This window comes from Coenobita brevimanus, chromosome 40 (assembly GCF_032717465.1).
Source record: "Coenobita brevimanus isolate Jiangsu-jjx chromosome 40, ASM3271746v2, whole genome shotgun sequence".
Classification (NCBI taxonomy): domain Eukaryota; kingdom Metazoa; phylum Arthropoda; class Malacostraca; order Decapoda; family Coenobitidae; genus Coenobita; species Coenobita brevimanus.
In genome coordinates, this window is record NC_136993.1 from 29043506 (window position 1) to 29067069 (window position 23564).

The 23564-nt window shown below is 41.7% G+C and overlaps 1 protein-coding gene across 1 annotated transcript in view; it reads right to left on the minus strand.

The window, feature by feature from the left end:
• Positions 1-6900: 6900 nt before the first annotated feature.
• The window catches only part of LOC145397011 (uncharacterized), an 80352-nt gene continuing 63688 nt past the window's right edge, over positions 6901-23564 (minus strand). Inside the window, exons 15-16 of the mRNA XM_080270232.1 lie at positions 12879-12983; positions 6901-6983 (exon numbers count right to left, since the gene is read on the minus strand). Coding sequence (XP_080126358.1) covers positions 6901-6983; positions 12879-12983 — 188 coding nt within the window. The remainder of the gene's footprint in view (positions 6984-12878; positions 12984-23564) is intronic.

Genomic DNA, 23564 nt, shown 5'->3' on the forward strand with positions numbered 1-23564 from the left:
CATCCTCCTCATTACTCTCCATGTATACCGGTGGATCATCTTATAACGAAAGTAGGTGTTGGCTATTGCCAACCCCTTACAAGCACAGATGTCCACCAAAGCACTACCATTCCCATCTACTTCAGCTGGCACACCCCACTGACCAACCACTCCATCCACTCGTACATTCCCAACTTTGCCATTCATGTCTCCAGTCAACAGCACTCTCTCGCTTCTCTCAAACTTGTCCATGCATGCTTCTACTCTCGCCCAAAACTCATCTTTCACTCTTGCCACTCGATACTCTGTCGGGGCATACACACATACAATCGCCCATGCTTGTATACCTACTTTCATTCTTTCCCATACAATCCTTGCACCCACTGTTCCATACTCTCTTATATTCCCCTTCCACTTCTTGCTTATCATCAGACATACTCCCTTTCTTGCCCTCTCATTCTTATTGACTCCCGCACATATACCTAAACCATATTCCCATTCTCTCACCCTTTCACATTTTCATTTAGTTTCAGTCAATCCACATATATCCACTTTTGCATCCTCAAACACCTGAACAGTCTCTCTCTCTTTCACTTCATCATTCACTCCTCTCACATTCCATGTTCCCACCCTAAGAATGTCCTTTGTCCGTTCCTTAGTCGTCAATGTATGGTCTGTTCGGGTCCGCTTTATTCGCTTGTTTAGTTAGTTCTTTTTACGGGGTGGTGCACTAACCCACCACCAACCCTTTTAGTCACCTTGTACGACAAGCAGGGATACTGGGGGAGTATTCTTGAAACCCCCCTGCCCCCAGGGGGGGGGTTTGCTAGACAGTAGATAGGGACAGTGGGAATCTCGTTAATCCATTCATGCGCGTCACTAATTAGATGACGAGCATTTGGCTACCTTAAGAGAATCTCGGGGCTCATTCTCAATATAAGTGCATTGCATTAGAAACGCAAAAATATAATAAGATAATCAGCAACAATCATTTTTATGAGATGGTTACCTTAAAATTCTTCCTAGCACCTCTACATAATTACTTTCACGTCCATGAGGTGCATAAGACATCGTTCTGTAACATCAAACAGAGACTAGGTAACCATATATTCAGTTTAATTTGTAGCACCTAACCAACACCGATTACTCTTCCAAAGTGTTTGGAGGAGATGGTAGGAAAGCGACAACGATGAAGACAGTGGAATGAAGAGGCTACCAAATGGGTAACTAGCGTCAATTAACACTGGCAGGCATGGGGTTGTTCCCTCATTTTAATACATAATTATGTTGCTTGACGTTAGTCAGTCCCCGGATGTAGGCTAAGTTGTTAAGTCCCGTCCACACTCTCGCCTATCGGGCAGTAACTGGAGGACTGTGCCCTCATCAGTCACAGTCTGTCAGGCATGACTGTGATATTGTCCAAACTGCTGAGTAGCTGGTCAGGCAGTAAAGTCGACCAGTAGTCAGTAGGTGGTCGGAAGCGATTGAGTGCGATATGACCATGTGCAACGCAGTTGAAAAGATAAAGAAATAACTCCGTATAGCATATAAATTGTTGCAATTGTAAACAAAGAAAACAATGAAAAGTGCAGGAAAACAATATGGTTAAAAAGGCAACTTTTTGAGGATGGCAGGGTCCTTGGCTCACGGCCCGCGCCATACCACGGGGAAATGTCTGATGATTTCCCTCCACTATGGGCACTGGCTGTCCGCTGGTTTGCCCATCAAAGTTGCCACAAAGTATTCGATACGAGCTTTGAGATCATATGATTGCTTTGACTATTTGTGTATCGCTTACCGGCATCACTATTGATTGCCAGGATGTTTACCGTGTGCGATATACTGTAGCTGCGAGATGAGCACGGTGCTGATTTCAACACATATCACAACGATTTTATCTCCTTTTAACTTTCCAAGAAAATTCATCACAATCATTAAATAGGATATGTTTTCTCAGGTGGTGGAAATGAATACAGGGGCGGCATGGTAATCAATTATGAGGGCTTGTGTTTGCTTAACATATATATGTCACTAATGTTGACAATGTTTCAACTCTACTATCCTATATCTCATCATCAGTAAGCATAGAATAAAATGATAATAATTTTCAGTACCCGTAAGTTTATTCTACTATATCTCATCATTGTCATCATAGGTAGGTATAGAAGAAAATCATAATAATTTACAGTAAGTTTATTCTACTATATCTCATCATTGTCATCATAGGTAGGTATAGAAGAAAATCATAATATTTTACAGTAAGTTTATTCTACTATAGTTTAAGTACTTGGGTAGTGTGATGAGCAGGGATGGAAGTTTAGAGGGTGAAGTGCTTGAAAGGGTGCAATAGGGAAGGAAGGTTGCTGGTTCCATGAAACTAGTGGTAAGAAATAGGGAAGTGAGCACGGAAGTGAAAAAGCTTCTACATGACAGTATTGTGATACGGAAGTGAAGCTTGGACCTTGGTGGAGGGACAGAAGTCAAGAGTGAGAGCAGTGGAAATGAGTGATTTGAGAGGAACATGTGGAGTCACATGAACAGACAGACAGACAAATGAGGAAGTGAAGGAGCGTTGTGGTGTGGATGTGAATGTGATAGGAAGCGTTAGGAGAAACACACTGAGGTGGTTTGGACATGTGGAGAGGATGGAGAGCGAGAGACTGACGAGGAGAGTGTACGTGAGTGAGGTGGAGGCGGGGGGAAGAGGAAGGGGGAGGCCAAGGGTGAGATGGAGGGATGGAGTGGAGAGGTAAACGAGAGAGGGGGGTGTGAGCTGGGAGCAGGGCAATGAAATGGCGGGGGACAGGGCGACATGGAGGCTAATCGTTTGTGGCCACCCCTTAGGGGATTAAGGCGTCTGGCAATAGATAGCTAATTTCCTGACAAAATATTCGTTCCTCATAGCGTAAAATTTTGTTCTCTCCAAAATAACGCGTGATCTATACCTGACAAATACATAATATTCCTGTTTTATTCGGAAAACTGCCCAAACGAATATAATATAATGAAAACATCATTGGATGAAATTATCAACTCAAAATAAATCTGCCACCTTAATTACACTCAGTATTTTGTCCAGAAACCATTGCTGGTAATCACATCGTGAAGGCGGTCAGGTAGTGACGCCACATGATTGTGAATGATGTGAGGCTTTCTCCTGAGGACCTCCCACTCCCTCATCATGTGACGCAACAGTTGCTGTGGCGTCCTTTCCTCGTTGAGCTCTCAAACATTTACAATATTGGCCCAAACGTACTCAATGGGATTTAGGTCAAGCAAAAGTGGCGCTGATCCTCAAATCATGTTCGCACAACTCTCGCTGTGTGCACGGGACAATTATCGTGCATGAAAATGATGTTCTCGGGATAAGGAAGCGTGTATGCGCGACCAGTAGGCAGCATCACCTCCTCTAGTATCTCCACATACTGCACAGCCCTGAACCTTGTCTGTATCTCAGTGACCTTACCAGCACAATGGAATCCAATCCACCCCCACACGTTACATGTTACAAGACCACTCCTTGCCTATGCATAAATGTGTCCCCGAAATAACCATAAAACATCATGGACGTGAAAGTAATTAAGTGGAGGTGCTAGGCAGAATTTTAAGGTAACCATCTCATAATATATGAATGTTGCTGATTATCTTATTATATTTTTCCGTTTATAATGCAATGCATTTATATTGAGAATGAGCCCCGAGAGGGGGTATTGTCTGCAGAAACGTGGGGGAAAGGGTTTTGGCACCCGTTTGGTCCCGAATCAATCCATTTCAGCTCGTCAACTGTCCCTCGTTTCTTTCTTTTTTTCCTCGTGCTTGTTGTCCCTCTCTATTTCCTCCTCCCTTGTGCTACAAGGTCTTACTGGCTTAGTACAGTCTGCTCTCTTCTTATATCAATATATTTAGTGAAATATAGAAGGTTGTAAGACAACAAATAGTTTAGCATTAATTTACTGCCTATGATGTACATTATTTATATTGTACATTAAAACCAATAACTAAAATAACTATAATAAATGAAACATTTCAGAAAGGCACCAGTTCAAAATGTCTGAATAATGTTGTAATTTAATGGATTTCAGTTGCTTGGAGACTGGCTCCAGGACAGCGGTATGACGAATGATCTGGTGCAGGCCGACATTGCAAGCTCTGGAAACGCAGATTCCTTCTTATGAGCCACCCATATATCCAAGAGCCGTCACGGTCACCAAGTCACAGCTGCAAGCCTCTATATTCTTCTCTTCCGTGCATACAGTCAAGATGTTGCCACACAATCTGATGATTCACCAGTTCAGGAATGGTGCCCACAGCAAGCCAAGGAGAGTGTTCAGTTTGACTACTGGTTCAAAACCCTATCACTTGAGCTCCTCTTGCTTAGGTACATCAGGTCACTTCGTGAAAGAAACTTTGAGCTCTATGTGGAATCCATGACAGATCATGCCCTGGATGTTTTCCTTAGATCACACACACTACTCCAGATGGCTTTCCATGCACATCCAAGTCATGATGACCCTTGTTGACAAAAACCCAGATGTCCTGGCAGAATTCAAGTCTGGCAACTTTGTGGTGCATAAAACCAGCAACAGGTTCTCAGCCATGGCAACTGATCAGTGCCATGAGCAGAACAATATGATCAAAGGCTCAGGCGGGGCTATCGGACTGACAACTGATCCCAGGGCGCTTCGATGCTGGATAGTGGCAGGACTTGCAAGGATCACTACAGAGTTTGAGGAGCAGGCAAGCCTACATGGCCAGACACAGGACACTGGAGACTATCATCATGACCAGAAACTTGAAGTGCAAACAGCCTTCCTGAAGGATGTCGGGTCACTTGTGGCAGTAATGGAGATGGGAAATTCATTCCTTGAAGATAGTCAAGATCTTTCAGTCCTCAACACAAGGGATGTCATGGACACAGCAGTAGCAGAGACTATTAGGAAGATAGAATCCCTTGGTGAGGAACAGTACACTAAACTCGTGGAAGAAAGGCTAGAACTATGCACAAAGGCAGTTACAGAACCAGTTCCCAAGAACAAACTGCCACTGTTCAACCGTCAACCAGTCAAGACACAGTCAAAACAGATAACACACCTTGCTGCTCTGAAGAGTGACACTTATATGTTTTCTAGGCTGCACATATCTTGCCAGACACGAGATAGGGATCTTGACCAATTCTTTTGCCACGAGAAGCAAGCAGCAGCACCAGCTTTATCAACAGGAGGCAAACTTTGGCATGGAGTGAAAGAAGATCTACTACATTGCCTGGAAAAAGACATGCACAAAGACACTGGCGTCCCTGTGGTTGTTGCAGCAGTCCTCGATGGGGCAGCTGTGGTTCAGATGTTGAATCCTGGAACATGAACAACCTTCCAAGAGTATGCAGACACTGTGTACCTTATATCTTTGCTCAGCTGGAGATAACCAACCGTGTCGACATAGTCTGGGATGTCTACCTAGTTAACTGTCTGAAAGGCACAGCCAGAGAGAAGCTAGGGAAGGGCTTCAGGAAAAGAGTGGCTTCTTCTACTTTGGTGCAAAAGAACTGGAAGAACTTCCTTCATGTGGATGACAACAAAACTGAATTGTTCAGTTTCTTGTCACAAGTAACTTTCGCCTTCCCTTAGCAGATGGCATGGAAGTTTATGCAACACATGAAAGAGAAGTCATCTGCTCTCCTGAGGAGTCTGACTTGACTTATTTTCCACCGTGTTCATAGGAGGAGGCTGATACTCGTATTCTTCTTCATGTGGCAGATGCTCTACAGAAGGGGAGCAAGAAGGTAACCATACACACTCTTGATACTGATCTGATTTTTTTTTTTTTATGCGAGGAAGAAGGAACCAAAGGCCATGAACCCGCAGTAACAGTTCCCTCCAAGAGAAAAACAAAATACAATAGAGAGCCAAATTCAAGATCCGATCATTTTGAGATGCCTGGACACACTGCGTTTGAAAGACTGGAGATCATAGGCAGCAGGAAATACAGACAGAGGGAGACAGTTCCAGAGCTGACCTGTTGCATAAATGAAAGACTGGGAGTAACGGTTAACTCTTGCATTAGAGAGTTGGACAGAAAAGGGATGAGAGTTTGCTGCCAGACGGGTGCTACGCGCCCGTCGTAGAGGTGGAGGAATGCAAGCAGACAGTTCAGAGGAGCAGTGACCATTAAAGTAGCGATAGAAAAAAGATAAAGATGCAACAGAGCGGCGAAGAGACAGAGGTTGAAGGGAGTCAGTAAGAGGAGGAGAGTTAATGAGACGAAAAGCCTTTGACTCCACCCTATTGAGAAGAGCTGTATGTGGGGAGCCTCCCCACACATGATGGTAATGGCTGTGTCTTCATACAGCAAGATAAATCCCGATGAACTCTGGCAGTGTGGGTAGCACTTGGTACTGGGTCCAGGTTCAGGTACTTACTTATTCATGAACTGGTTGTCACAATGAACCCAAGACTGTGTTCTGCTCTACCCGTCTTTCACGTTTTCACGGGATTTGACACTGGGTATGCGTTTGCTGGCAGAGGAAAGAAGACTGCCTGGGAAACATGGAAAGCATTCCCAGAGGTAACAGAGGCCTTTGAGGAACATCTTCACATACAAGCTGATATCTGTGAGGAGACTATGGCACTGGTGGAGCGTTCTGTGGTACTCGTGTATGACAGAACAATGACAGCCTGCGGGTGAATGATGCCAGGAAGCAGCTTTTCACACAGAAGTTGCGAGCCTTAGAGAACACTCCACCAACACAGGCAGCACTGAAGTGGCACATCAAGCGTGCTTGCTACCAGGCCAACATCTGGTGCCAGACACTGGTGTTGCTTCCAGATGTGTTGGACCCATCAGACTGGGGGTTGGACGAAGCAAACAACTGGATGACAGGCTCTTAGGAGCACTCTACCTGAAGCACTGAAATCGTGCCATGATCTAATCCAGTGTAGCTGCAAGAAGGGCTGCAGTGGACATGGCAAATGCAGGAAGATTGCCCTCGAGTGCACGGCACTGTGCTTCTGTTCAGGAGATTGCTAGACATGGGCACCAACTGCTACAGTTCACGAACATACATGTTCTCCAAACTGCGTGCTCCATTCTCATGATTCAGACATAATTATAAGCACTAAAAACCTCATGACTTGAAAAATTCTGTATTAGTACAAATCTAAAAAAATCAGCAAAATATAATGTGACATTATGTGATGTGTAGACCCATTATTCTAATTGAAAACACATAATTTCTTTTAATTCGATGGTGCGAAATGTCATTTTTGATGACCTGAGGTCATTGACCTCGCACGGTCCTCACAGGTCGAATCCAGCATCTCAAACATCTCAAATTAAACTTTATGGTGTGTACTAACATTGGTACACTGAAAGCAGTGATGAGAAATAGGGAGGTGAGTATGGAAGTTAAGAAGTCACTGCATGATGGTATTGTGATCCCTACCCTGACGTATGGAAGCGAGGCGTGGACCTTGCAAGAGGGGAACAAGTCAAGAGTGAGAGCAGTGGAAATGAGTTACTTGAAAGGAGCATGTGGAGTGACGTGGAGGGACAGGTTGACGAATGAAGAAGTGAAGGAACGTTGTGGGGTAGATGTGGATGTGGTTGAAAAGATTAGGAGAAATACACTGAGGTGGTTTGGACATGCGGAGAGAATGGAGAATGAAAGACTGACTAAGAGGGTGTATGTAGGTGAGGTGGAGGGAGGGAGAGGGAGGGGTAGACCGAGGATGAGGTGGAGGGATGGAGTTGAGAGGTATATGAGGGAGGGGGGGGTGAGTTGGGGGGAGGGGAGTCAAATGGTGGGTGACAGAGTGACTTGGAGGCGTTTTGTCTGCGGCCACCCTTTGCGGGATTAGGGCGTCGGGCTATAGGTAGATAGATAGATAAACTAACATTGGTAGCAAAGCCATGCTTTCATCATTAAATGTACAATTCTTCTGGTTATCCACATCATTATATCGGTGAGAAAAGCGCAGCTTGGCCCCAGAGAGATGATGTCGATGATGTCAAAGGAAAAGTGTTACAGCAAACAGTTTTAACGCTAACTATGGTATTAGTAAAGTCACGTTTCTTAGAGATAACTGTGGTATTATGTACGTTTACTGTGAGCCTCTGGGTTTCACTGCCTCCTGCTGTGCGTGGGAATGCACATTTATCTTGTTTTTTTAATCATCATCGCATATTCAGAAATACTTTTAAGATTCCAGCATGTAACATTTAACACTCAAGTTAGAAAGTGATTATTATTTCAGAGACCACTCTTTGTTTTTGTTATTATTAATTTACTATTAATATGCCATCATTTCAGAAGACTGCATTTCCAGTTTACTGAAATATTCAAAATTGGATACTGTATTGCTTAACCCTAAGCCTATATCACTTCCTCTATTCAAATAATATACAATAGAATTACATGCTGAGCCCTATTGCTGAAGGTCATCCAGGCGGATGGTAAAACATCAAGCGATTTTCAGTCTCCTCTCTGTTAGCCAGTTTGTTAACCAGTTATGTAATTTACCGGTAGTTTACAAGCTCTTTCCTCAGCCTGTTATTATTTTAATATGTTAGCAAATAACTTGGAAACTTAAGTATCATTCGTTATGAACACAAGATATTCAAGCAGATCAGTGAGACATTATTTCCCGTTCTGAGGCTATGTTAGGTACCCTTAATTAGTCTCAGGGATTCTAGGTGTGACATCCTTGTATCTCTCAATAATTGACTAAGCATTTCTCATATAACTAACGTTAAACTACCCGGCTTGTGCTTTTCAGTTTAAACTTTCCTGTCCTTCCTGAAAACCAATAAAACAAATCCCAGTTTTCAGTCCTGTGGCACCACCACTTGGTGAAGTGATTGCTCAATTTCTGAATGTCATGTTTCACTACATGTCCACAACAAATAGTTACAACTACAACATTGGCGTAAATTTGTTTGGCCTTGAAGTTTGATAAAAGAAAATAATAATCTGCTATATTTCCCCGTCTGTCATGATTTAATTTCCATCTGTGTTCATTCTGTGGTTCTTTCTCAGTGATATAATGACTAGCCAAGACAGTTAATCATATAAAAAATGACGCACAGAGACTATGAATAATATATTCACTAATATCTACCGGATAGTCAGTATCTTTAATTAGAGGTCAAATTTCACTCTCACGGTGTTCACAGTCGTAGCTTATGTTTATTTGTGAGTTAACGTTCTGTTATTAAGCCTTAATAAAAAAACTTCAAAGACCATACGTGTTATAGGTCAGCATTGGCAAAAATGTCATTGTTTTCTGTGGCCAGTATGTATCGATGGAAAAAACTATACCCATTTATTGAGATTTATTCTTAGAGATATTACTTCAGTGTGTAGATGGACAAGGCACCCCCCCACCAAGACATAATGTAACTTGGTGGTGGCATGAGGGTGTAGAAGCTACAGCTAAAGAGAAAAGAGGGCTTTTCTGGGGATGGAAATAAAGAGGAAAATTTGGCTGCCAAGCGTAAGGCTAGAAAATAGGTAAAAAATGCAAAATCTAAGTCTCAGATACTTTTACTGGATTACCTAATTAGTGTGGGAAGGAGGAGTATTATATTTAAGGAGGCAAATCAGATGAAGAAGGAAAACAGGGATATCATAGATATGCAGTGTTTGAAAAATGATGAAGGATAGGTAATGGTGAACAGTGGAGAAAAATAAATATAACCGGTTGTTCAATGAGGAGTTTGACTGGAATAGGGAAGGTAATGGAATCAGCATATCCAGTGTTTGGCCCTTGGCCATCAATTGATTGATGTTGTTACTGTGAGCGGGGCAATTAGAAGGATGCGGGTGGGAAGGTGGCTGGTGTGTCTGAGTTGACTACTGAAATTCTTAAGGCTTCAGGAAGTATAGGAATGAGGATATTACAGACTCAATATATACGATTGTATATTAGTGGTGTTGTCCCAGATGACTGGCTGAAGGGTGTGATTGTAAATGTGTACAAGAGGAAGGGTGATGCCCCAGAAAGAGGAAATTATAGAGCCGTAAAACTTTTGCATCAGATAATGAAGTTAATGGAGAGAGTTCTACAAAGTATGATTATAGAAAGAGTGAATACTCATGGGATGCAGTTTGGATTTTTGCCATGAAAAGGGTCCACTAAAGTCATATTCATTGTTTGACAGCTTCAGCAAAAATATAGCCTATAGGAAAGAAAAAGGATCTGTCCTTCGTTTTTGTTGATGTCCAGGAGGCCTTTGACAGAGTCCATAGGGTGGTGGCGAAGAGGACAATGAGAAAACTTGGGTTTGTTGAGTAGCTGGTTAGAATGATAATAGCTTGTATGCAGGTGCCCGCTCCCAGGTAGGAGTGAAAGGAGATTTTAGTGATGAGTTTCTGTGAATGATGATGTGCATCAGGGGTCAGTCTTTTGGTCTGCTTTGTTTATCATGGTGCTTGAAGTCCTTTCACATGACTTACGAAATGGATTCGTGTGGGAGATGTTGTATGCCGGTGATTTAGTGTTGACTGCAGAGAATGAAAGCGAAACAGAGGAACGCTTTAGGAAGTGGAGAGACGGTATGGGGCACATGGGCTTGAAAATTAATGCAGATAAAACTAGATAGTATTAAGAGAGCCCATACCTCAGCCAATCCCATTGCTATTAAAATGAATCTGGATCCGTGAAGATGGGATCTGGATCCGTTTCACCCCTTCCCCCAAATTTAACAAATTCTACGTTTGTCCATGACCCACCTTCGACAAAATTTCATTGAAATTCATTGAGGACTTTTGGAGATCTTGCCTAGACAAACAGACAAAAAGACAGACAGACAGACAGAAAACATAGGAGAATACATAACTTCCTCCAACTTCGTTGACACAGGTAACAAAGGTGATGGAATTTAGGTTAGGGGGCAGTACTGTCAAATAAGTTGGAGGGTGGCTATGTGCGGTTTGCCACAAGGGCATGGGGAGTAATTCCATCTTGTGCACTGGATTGTGATAAGTGGGTGCATAAGAGGTGTAGTGGTTTTAGTGGCGGAGAACGAGATAATATTGATTTCATGTGTGCGGTCTGTCAGGGAGAGCATGTGGAGATTGTAAGGAGTGAAGGGGTTGATCATGCTGATGAGTCTCTCATGTAGACGGACCTTTATTATTTGGGAGACATATGTGCTGAAGGCAGGGCCGGAACTAGGTCTGTGGCTAGATTGAGGAGTGGTTGGAAGAAATTCAGGAAGCTCTTCCCTCTCTTGACAGTAAGAGGGCTCTCCCTTCTTGCTAAGTTATCTTTGTTTGTGGCATGTGTTATGAGTGTAATGGCCCATGGTAGTGAGGCCTGGGCAGGAAAGGAAGAGGATATTCAAAGGCTCAGACGTATGGAAATAACAATGATTTGGTGAATGTGCAGTTCGTCCTTGAATGCGAGACCTGGCGTGGCTAGGTTTACAATGTAAGAGTTAAGATGGAGGATAGGACTGGAATGTGCTGATGTTGTGATGAAGGGAGATAGACTGAGATGGTTTGGACATTTGAAGATGATAGGTGAAGACAACTGAATGGATAGAGTGAGAAGTGTTAACATTAGGGGTACGGTTGTGAGAATTAGACTGAAAAAAGACCTGGGAAGAAGTCACTGAGTGAGACCTCAGGGATAAAGAACTTAGTAGGGAGGCTGCCAGAGATTGTGCAGCATGGAAATCCGCCATTAGGTGACAATGGCCGATGCATGCAAGCGTGTTGGAACCTTCATCAGCGAAACAAAATAAAATAAACTCATTGAATTAGAGCTGAACATAAAAAACTTTTGAAATTGTGTTCAATAGTTCCAAACCAACTTGGGCCCTCTACCTGATAAGGAATAAAACCAGGCAGAAACTTTGGTATCTTCATCATATGACAATATAAATATGTGGGTAACGTTTTTCAGTTGTGTTCACAGCAATTTCAAAACACAACCTAAACCCGCCCCGTCCTCACCAATTTTCCACCACTGACTCCACCCAATCCCAACCAATTTTGGAAAAAAAAATTTCGCTCAAACCTCTGCTTTTAGTGAGAAACATCAAAAATTCATAGAGAAATCACTCACCTGAGGTTTAAAATACTTGATAGAGGTAGCAGTACTCCTTACCTTACTAGGTTTTCTATCAGGCTGGCTCCAAAGAAAACGAGTTCAGTGGGAGGGTAACTATTCCACACTACTCATAAATGGTATTTATTTATTTATTTGATACGAATTTATATGTCGTGCGAGAGTATATTCGTTTTCACACAGTAATATAGGCAGTATAAGCAACATTTCACTCACCAAACACATCAACATACCTGACCTTTTTTGGCGACATTACCTGATCATCACTTCTGTCTGTTTCTTCCTCTGATGCTACAAAAACTTTGTCCTCCACACTGTCATCAAATGGGGAATCACTTTGGCCCTGAATTTCGTACTAAGGCACGACATGTCTTTACTCTGGTAACAGGTGAAATGTCAAGACAATGGCAAGTTAGGCAGGGGGAGGTCATGCAGGGCAAGACATTGTCCCTTCCTGGCATCTTGTAGAGGAAGGTGTCCCGTATATACATACCAAAAATCACGCACGAAAATTGAAAATTCTCCACAATAAGGGACCTTGCAATTGATTCGCATTTATATACGTCAACGGGACTGACAGTGACAAAACGTGTGGACGTATATATACGTCAGCAGGACGTGGTGGGTTAATGCAACGTTGTCATGCAGTATTCAGTCCTCTGCATGAGAATGTAGCTGAATATGAAACAGTAGTTTTTGATTGTCATATTATATGCATTACCATGAATGACAATTTAACCGAAAGTGAAGTAGATTTTTATGAGATTTGTGATATTGGAATTGATTAGAATAAAACTCATCTCATGTACTGGAATGTGTACTCTTCCTAACCTGGATTCAGCTGATCACCATCCACAGTCTTTAACGCCACCATAACAAAAATAAACCAAAGATCAACTGCTGCTGCCACGATCCTCTGCATTTGCATACTGGTTTCTGGAATAAATGAATATGGGACGTGAGAAGGGTTACTGTTTTCACTACTGGGACTTTTATTATTATTATTATTATTATTATTTTTATTATTATTTATCAATGTTAGGTAGCTCCAGCTACCTCTGTATAGCTCTTTAGAAACCCTTCAGAATTATATGGATCAGACTCTTCCTTCATTAACTTTATTAAGGATTAGTATCACACATTAACTTGAGCAATCTTCAAAGATGACCTCTACCTAAATGAATGGCTGGAGATACTCATGAGAGGAAATTTTCTCTTAATGAACCATCCATTTACTATCTATCTATTACCAGACTCCTTAATCTCGGAAAGGGTGGCCACAAACAAATCGTCTCCAAGTCACCCTATCCTCTGTTATTTCACTGCCTGCTCCCAGCTCTCACTCCCTTCTCTGATATACCTCTTAACTCCATCCCTCCATCTAATCCTAGGCCTCCCCCTCCCTCTCCCTCCTCAATCTCACTCACATACACTCTCAATGTCAGTCTCTTACTCTCCATCTTCCACACATGGCCAAACCACCTCAGTGTGTTTCTCCTAACGGTTCCTATCACATCCACATCCACACCACAATGCTCCTTCATATCCTCATTTGTCAGTCTGTCTCTCCATGTGACTCTACATGCTACTTTCAAATAACTCATTTCCCCTGCTCTTACTCTTGACTTGTGTCCCTCCAACAAGGTCCAAGCTTCACTTCCATTCGTTAGAGCTGGTATCACAATACTGTTATGTGGTAACGTTTTTACTTCTATGCTCAATTCCCCGTTTCTTATCATTGCTTTCATGAAACCAGCAACCTTTCTTCCTTGTTGTACCCTTTCGAGCACTTCACCCTCCAGACTTCCATCCCTACTCATCACACAACCCAAATATTTAAATGCACTCACATTTTCCATTCCCTCCTCATCGAACCTCACTGTAAATTCACTGACTTCACTTCTCTCGAAGACCAAAACTTTACTCTTCTCTACATTCACCTTTAGATTCCGTTTCTTACACACTCTTCCAGACTCATCCACCAAGCCTTGCAGCTTCCCTTCGTCATCTCCTAGCAACACAGTATCATCTGCAAACAACAACATTGGGAGTTTCCAAACACTGCTCTCTCATTAGGGTCACTCCAACATCCACTGCCCTACCTTGTGTCTTTTTTATAACCCCATCCAAATACAGATTGAACAACCATGGAGACATGACACATCCCTGTTTCAATCCAATCTTCAAATAGAAAAATTCACTCAGTTCACTATCCACACACACTGCAGCCTTAGCACCCTCATACATACTCTTCACACCATTCAGCAACTTATCATCTACTCCATATATTCTTAATACATTCCACAATCCTTGTCTATCCACCCTGTCATATGCTTTCTCCAAATCCATGAAGGCCACATACAACTTCTTTCCCTTCTTTAGAAACTTTTCCACTAAAGATCTAAGAATGAATATCTGATTTACACAACCTCTTCCCATCATAAAACATCCCCGTTCTTCTCCAACTAATTCCTCCGTTATTGCCCTAACTCTGTCAGTAAGGATCCTACCACATACTTTTCCTATTGCACCAAGAAGTCAAATGCCCTTATGATTACCACACACTTCTTTCTTCCCCTTTTCCTTTGTACAAGGGAATAATATTTCGTGACTTCCCATCCTCCGGGACTTTGCCTTCCTCCCAGGCCAATCTGCACATCTTCCACATCCATTCTACTACTATCTCTCCCACATGCTTCAGCATTTCACCACACACTCCATTAATTCCTGAGTTTTTCTCCATTTTGACTTTCTTCATTGTTTCCACAACTTCCATCCTACTGATTTCTTCCTCTCCTCTCACATCCCTCCTTCTCCTAGCAATTCCCCAGCCACTTATACTCGCATTACGATCATTCTCTATGTTAAACAATTCCTTAAAGTGTTCTCTCCATATGTTCACTTTTTCTCCTTTCCGCACTAGTAATCTACCATTTTTATCTTTTACTCCCCGACTAACTTCACTGCCACCCTCTCTAACTCTCTTTACCTCTTTCCAAAACATTTTCTTAAATTCCCTCCACTTTTCACTCAACTTCTCTCCAAATTCCCCATCCACTCTGTTCTTACTCTCTCTTACTGATCTTTTCACCTCTCCCTTCCTCTTTACATATAACTCTGTTTTCAGTCTCTTAACTTCTTCCACCCCCTCGTTTCTCATCCATACATTATATGCTTTCCACTTTTGTGTCACAGTCTGTCTCATCTCTTCATTCCACCATGTTGTTCCTTGCACCCTCCATTCGTCTTCTCTTCACCCCACACACCACCTCACATGCTGCACAGACTTCTTCTGTGAATATCTTGTACACATCTTCCATATCCACCATCTGCTCCAATACATATTTACCCAATCACTCCTCCACTTCTGTCTTATATTCTGCCTCTTTATCATCCTCTTGTAATCTTTCCACTCTCTTTGCATATATTACTTCCTCCCATCCTTCCTTTCCTCTATTTCTCCATTTCTGTTGGACACTGATTTTTACCACAACCAAGTGGTGGTTGGAAAGTCAACCCCCCCAACCTTTATAAGCTCTTGCATCCATTACACACTTTCGCATCCTTTCATCCACACACACATAATTAATCATTGCCTTCCTCTCATTCAGTTCACCACCCACCCTTGTCAACGCTCCCTATGTATACCTGTGGATCATTTTGTGGCTGAAGAGGGTATTGGTTATCACCAACACTATCCTGGGACAAATGTCCAGTAAAGCACTGCCATTCTCATCTGTCTCAGCAGGCACATCCCACTCGCCAACTACTCCATCCACTTTCACACTCCCTACTTTACCATGCATATCTCCAATAAAAAACACTCTCTAGTTCCTTTCAAACTTTTCCATGCACATTTCCACATTTATCCAAAACTCTTCTCTCACTCTGCTTGCACGATCTTGCGTTGGTGCATACACACACACAGTCGCCCACATTTGTAGTCCAATTTTCAATCTTACCCACACAATCCTTGAGTCAACCGATCCATATTCTCTCTTATATTCTCCTTCCATCTGTTACTCACCACAATGCACACTCCTTCTTTTGCCCTCTCATTTTCACCTACTCCCGTGCATATACCCCATCCATACTCCCATTCCCTCACACTCTTACCTCTCAATTTAGTTTCAGTTAATCCACATACATCCACTTTCGCACCGTCAAGCACCTGGACAATCTCTCTCTCTTTCACTTCATCATTTGCACCCCTTACATTCCAAGTCGCCAACCATATCATGTCCTTTGTTCGATCCTTAGTCATCTTTGGTTAGTCCTGGTCTGGGGCTTCTTGTGCGTATTTTTAGTTAGTTGTTTTCCGGGGAGAGGCACTAACCCTCCGCCAACCCATTTGTCACGTAGGGAACACGTGTTTACACAGCTAAAAAATAGCTAAAAAATAGCCAAATAAGCGTTGAAGAAATGTGAATATCTACTTTGCGCTCCAAATATGTATTCCTTATTGAAGTAGGAGTACATAAAAAACTGAGAACCTGCAAAATATTTCCATTCATAGAAAACTGAACAAAAGAAAGCCAGAATCAATATCCGTTCACATCCAGAGTCTTGGATATACTGAGCTGAAAAGTCACGAGTCCATAGGGAGTGGTAACGGGGGAATGAAGACAACTGCAGATTTGACTAATTTTTTTTATGAGAGAGACGATCTAAATCACCAACATTACTTCCATTGTATGTGTACCTTTCCCAAATCTAAAGGACACCCCCCCCCCCCACACACACAATATTCTCTTTACACCCTGTCTCAAACATCCACATATCACATGCTTTCAGTAACTCTGAGCCAAAGGATTTTTTTTTTTTCAAACTTTTCTCTGGCTAAAAACACACGATTTTTTATTTACACTTTCATCGACCCAATTATTTGTTTATGACAGTTGCATAGACCTATTGAAGTGAAGGAATTCGGTTGTCTTCACTACCCCTGTAAACAGGTGTTCAAGAGGGGTGCCTTCACGTGGTGGCAACTTCCCTATCCTCTGAAGAAAAATGATAACCTTGGTCTCCTTCCCCTATTAATATTACTGTTAGGGTAAGGTGGGGTAAGACGACACCTCTAAGGGAAAAAGTTCATATTGTCTAAACTAGTAGTGTTATCGATGTGTGACGGTTATGTTTAGAAGCCTTACTGTACTGGCTATCTGTGCTGCGTGTTATATATGCATGCCATTTTTCATCCATGGAGAAAATGTAATTAAAAAAATGTAGAATTTATAAAATGGGCCTTTTACCCCATGGATATGGCAAAACGCTCTTGGAGAAGGCCTTTTATCTTGCCATATAAATTCTATGTTTTAATTCAATGAGAGGTGTCAAAAGAAAGTCACCTAAAGAAAATTAAATTTTACTGACTTTGTTAACAAAAACATGTCTCAGTTTGAGCCGAAAATGAAAACAATGCAACTGAAGAACTTACCTCCCGGTTGAACTTAAGATTATTCTCAAGACAGTCGTATGTACAAAGAAAGCTTTTCGTACCCCTTTTAACGAAAATATATTCTGTTTTAGACGAATTCAGTGCTTACTACAAAATGAACAGAAAAGACAATTGAACTTCAATAAATCATAATATAAAACATCAATGTATTTGGCTACTCTTAAGTAGCTTGTATATAAGCTATAATAGAAATTTGAATGTACCATAGGTGTCTTTTCCCTGTAAACAGCTAAGAATCCTGTAGTTAGTGTGCAAATAATCAAATGTAGACCTACTTAGTCATCGCCAGGTTCACAGTTTTGACATATGTACCAATCATATCCAGGTGTGCATTCTTCATATGCCCATTTTCTGCAGGAGATGCACTGTACCCATGTCTCAGAAGGTCTGCTCTCAGTAAATGGTGCTCCACACACTAAATAAGGACATTCCTCTTCATCAGATGAACCTCGAGGAGCTAGTTTCTGCTTATTCTTTGCTGTTTTCTTTTTTTGGTGCACTAGTTACAACCGTTTGTTTTGGAAGTATTTGCATTTTGTAGAGTGATGATGTTAATACCTCAGCATTTTATAGTTTTCTTTCCTATTTCACTTATGAGCTGGTTTTAGGGAGGCTGCCAGTTGTGTATGTATAACTTTTGCTTCACTCTCTACTGATGTTCCAGGCTGTGGACTCTGGGACTGAAGGACTGAGGTTTCATGTGGTGCTGAGATTGCATTAATGCTGACATTTAATGTACATTATCTCTTGAATTGTGTCCACTCTATGCTCATTTGAACCAGAAATTTTGTGACTGTTGCTTCTGTGTGTGTTTTTTTTTTTTTTTTTTTTTTTTTTACAGCTGTGGGTTTCTCTTCATAGAAGCTCCCAGCCAGCCTTTTCTTGCTATGTTAGTCGTCTTTCAGAATCAGTGAGAAATTATCATTTTCTCAGCAAAATCAAAGGTAAGGCAACATGCATCAATAGTTGTAAGGCCAAACAGGGCTTTTTCCATTTTTGAATATTGTTCCCTAAGAAGGGCTCATATTTGTTTATCAAACTTCGGTCTGAAATAGCCAAGTTTTGCAGCTCTTGGAGTTTGTACTTTTCCATCTCGATGTCGTCGTAGTATCTTGCAAGGAATGCCGAAGGTTCTTGATACTGCTTTCAATGGATCACCGGCTTGAAATGCTTGAAGAGCATCTCTCAGAGCAGTTTTCTAGTAGGAAGCATGTTTAGTTCTCCTGTTGTATACATGTGGCATCTCGCATCAGAAATAACAAAAAAAAAAAAAAGTACGAATGAATAAGTTTATCAAAGAGGGGTAAAACGTCCACCAGTGGGCTATTTACCCCTCGACACAGGGGGGTCTTTTTTCCTTAACGCCATATTTGTATAAACAAACCCCAACTCTCCCACCACATCAGACTGATGGCTAACTTCTTGTGCATTGTGGTCTTCAGTTCTCATGACAGTTATTCCAGACTACAAAGTTGTTTTTATACACATTTGTAATTTACAAGAGATCACGGAAATAGTCGAATACTTATATGATATGTGGCAAAATCTGAAAAACGTGAGTAGGATGTCGAAGCCTGTATCCTGCTTGCCACCATTAGTGTCAGTGTCTGTCGACACATGGCACCGATACTCTGATCATCTGACTGGGTCTCGTCGTTTGCAAATGGACTTAAAACATGCTAGTAGGTTTCTTACCCTTGGGAGCATCTTACTCCACTCTACCCTACTAGTACTATCATTACTGTAACAACTACAACAACAGCAATAACAACAGCAACTACCACTACCACTGCTACTACTACTACTACTACTACTACTATTATTACCGCTACTGCTACTACTACTACTACTACTACTACTACTACAACTACTACTGCTACCACTACTTCTACTACTATTACTACTACTGCTGCTGCCACTACAACTACTACTACTACTACTACTGCTGCTACTATTACTATTACTAAATATATACTACTACTACTACTACTATTACTGCTGCTGCCACTGCTGCAACTACTACTATTACTATTACTACTACTACTAACATACTACTACTACTACTACTATACTACAACAACTACTACTACTACTAACATACTACTACTACTACTACTATTACTACTACTATTACTACTACTACTACTATTACTACTACTACAACTATTGCTACTACAATTACTACTACTGCTGCTGTCACTACTACTACTACTACTACTACTATTATTACTACTACTACTACTACTACTACTACTACTACTACTATTATTACTACTACTACTACTACTACTACTACTATTATTATTACTGCTGCTGCTACTGCTGCTACTACTATTACTACTACTAACATCTACAACTACTACTACTACTAACATCTACAACTACTACTACTACTGACATACTACTACTACTACTACTACAAACTACTGCTACTACTACTACTACTACTACTACACCCTCAACATCATGTCTTTTATTTATTCTTGTCACCTACAAGCGATTATCTTCACCATACAGAGGACGTACTTGGAGTGAAGGGGAGAATGACACTCAGCTGTTCATATTCTGACTGTGATGCCCCCTTCATGATTCAGAAATCTTGTCATTTTAGTTTCCGTTCTTTCCATATGATCTAATTCAGCTTGGGAGACACCCCTCGAACTTGATGATTTAGATTTATGAGTACATATTCTCGTCAGTTAAGGACGCTCCGTAGCACCTCTTCTTCCGTGATTTATTTTTGGATCAGGCTGGTTAATATAACTTTGTACCATACTCGTGCAGAGTATGGCGGTATGAAAACGATTTAAACAACAAAACATACGATAGTAACTTATCTAGCTTACTATACATTGTCAGACGCCTTAATCCCATTAGGGGTGGCCACAAACAAAACGCCTCCATGTCTCCCTGTCCATTTCATTGCCTTGCTCCCAGCTCACATCTCCCTCCCTCATATACCTGTCCACTTCATCCCTCCATCTCATCCTTGGCCTCCTCCTTCCTTTGCCCCCCTCCACCTCACTCACATACACTCTCCGTGTCAGTCTCTCACTCTCCATCCTCTCCACATGGCCAAACCACCTCAGTGCGTTTCTCCTAAAGCTCCCTATCACATCCACATCCACACCACAACGCTTCCTCACTTCCTCATTTGTCAGTCTGTCTCTCCACGCGACTCCACATGCTCCTCTCAAATAGCTCATTTCCACTGCTCTCACTCTCGACTTCTGTCCCTCCAACAAGATCCAAGCTTCACTTCCATATGTTAAAATTAGTATCACACTCTCATGTAGTCGCTTTTTCACTTCCCTGCTCACTTCCCTGTTTCTTATCACTGCTTTCAAGGAATCAACATTTCTTCCTTGCTGTACCCTTTCAAGCACTTCACCCTCTAAATTTCCGTACTTACTCATCACACTACCCAAGTACTTAAAAGCACTCACATTTTTCATTTCCTCCTCATCCAACCTCACTGTACATTCACTGACTTTACCTCTCTTGAAAACTATAACTTTCCTCCTCCCTACGTTCACCATTAGATTCCATTTCTTACCTAGTCTCCCAACTCATCCACCAAGCCTTGCAGCTCCCCGTCGTCTTCACTTGGCAACACAGTAGGCTATCATCTGCAAACAACAGTACAGGAAGTTTCCAGACACTTCCCCCTCTTACTAGGGCCGCTCCAACATCTACTGCCCTATCTTGTATCTCTTTTATAACCCCATCCATATATAGATTGAACAACCATGGAGACATGACTCATCACCCTTTTTTCAACCCAAGCTTCAGATAGAAAAATTCACTCAGTTCACTACCCACATGCACTGCAGCAGTAGCACCCTCATATATACTTCTACGGCATTCAGCAACTTCCCATCTACTCCATATATTCTTAATACTTTCCACAACCCTTGTCTATCCACCCTGCCATATGCTTTCTCCGAATCCATGAACGCCACATACAACTTCATTCCCTTCTCTAGACATTTTTCAACTAAAGATCTAAGAACGATTATCTGATCTACCCAACCTCTTCCCTTTCTAAAACCTCTCTGTTCTTCTCCAGCTAATTCTTCTGTTATTTCCCTAACTCTGTCAATAATTACCGTACCATATACTTTTCCCATTACACTAAAAAGTCAAATGCCCCTATAATTACCACACACTTCTGTTTCCCCCTTTCCTTTGAGCAGGGGAATAATTATGCCTGACTTCCAATCCTCCGGGACTTTGCATTCCTCCCATCCAATCTGCACATCTTCCACTTCCATTCTACTACTATCTCTCCCCCTTCCTTCAGCATTTCACCACACACTCCATCAATACCTAGGGTTTCCCATTTTAACTTTCTTCATTGCTTCCACAACTTCCATCCTACTGATTTCTTCCTCTCTTGTCACATACCTCATTCTCCCAGGTGTTCCCCAGCTACTTATACTCGCATTACTTTCATTCTCTATGTTCAGCAATTCCTTAAAATGTTCTCTCACTTTTTCTCCCTTCTCCACTAGTAATCTACCGTTTATATTTTTCACTCCCCAACTAACTTCTTTGGCATCCTGTATAACTCTCTTTACCTCTTTCCAGAACATTTTCTTACTTTCCCTCCACTTTACCCTCAAATTCCTTCCAAATTCCCCATCCACTCTCTTCTCCCTCTCGCTGACTAATCTTTTCACCTCTCTCTTCCTCTCGACATATACAGTAACTCTCTCTTTCGTCTCTCAACTACTTCCACACCCCTGTTTTTCGTCCAGTCACTATATGCTTTCTTCTTCTGTTCCATAGCCTTTCTCCCCTCTTCATTCCACCATGCTGTTCCCTGAACCCCCTTTCGTCTTCTCTTCACCCCACACACCATCTCACATTCTGCACAGAATTCTTCTGCAAATATCTTGCACACAACTTCCACGTCCCCCATCTTCTCCAATCCATATTAACTAATCGTTCCTGCTCTTACAATAAGCAAAGCAAATCGCGGGAAAAGGTGATATGGAGTTTCCTTAACCAGCCAGAATGTGGGTCTCATAACATACAATTAACAAAATAAATCGCATAGGGAGAGGTGTTATGTAGCTTCCTTAAGCAATAGGGATACGGGTCCTAGTCTTCCTTAACTCCCCCAACCCCATCTTGACATCTGAACATATTTCATTTCCACTGACCTAATAGCCACCACATTCTCTTACTCCAATGAAATTAATAATACACTACTCACAGACTTTACACCGGATCCGAGACAGTTTTTATCTCACACATATTTCTCCCTGTGTCATCCTGTTTCTTTTGACATAGCACACTAATATCATGTGCAGATGGCAACATATGAGCTTGGGAATGCGACAGTGTGTAATAGATGTTTGGCATTTGGTAAACCTGACAACCTTGACATAATCATATGTTTGGTGGTGGCACTGACATATCAAAAATTAGTCGAAATTACCAAATAACTGTGATGCATGAACCTCGGAAATTGTATCTACAGTAGACCTCCACTTCACAGAGAAACGGTCCAGGGTTCTTATGTGGCCAGCTGTACCTCTTTCCTATTGTGATAATTTCTGTTAAATGACGGGCAGGTGAGCTAAACAATCCTTTATTGAGGTCCACTGAGTTCTTGGCAAGGGAAGTCAGGGGCCACTACAGGAGCAATAGAATACTGAAATAGATAAATTGGGATTAAAAAGGGATTCACTAAAGATAAGCAGTATATGGGCCAAATTTAAGCACAGTATGGACTTTGAGTGAAATATCTTTCATATAAATATCCTCAGAGAGATGCCTTAGTGAATGACTTAATTGGTTTGCTTTAGAGTGCACCACCTTGCACATGAAAATCCAGTGTTCATACCATGTGTGTAAAAACCCTACATTAGCCTGCGACGTCCCGTCGACGTGAATTAACGTCCACACCTTTTGTCACTCCCAATCCCGTTTACGTACATAAATGTGAATCAATTGCAAGGTCTGTAATTTGCACAATTTTCAATTTTTGCGAGTGATTTTTGGTACGTATACATGGGACATCTTCCTCTACAAGATGCCAGGCAGGGACA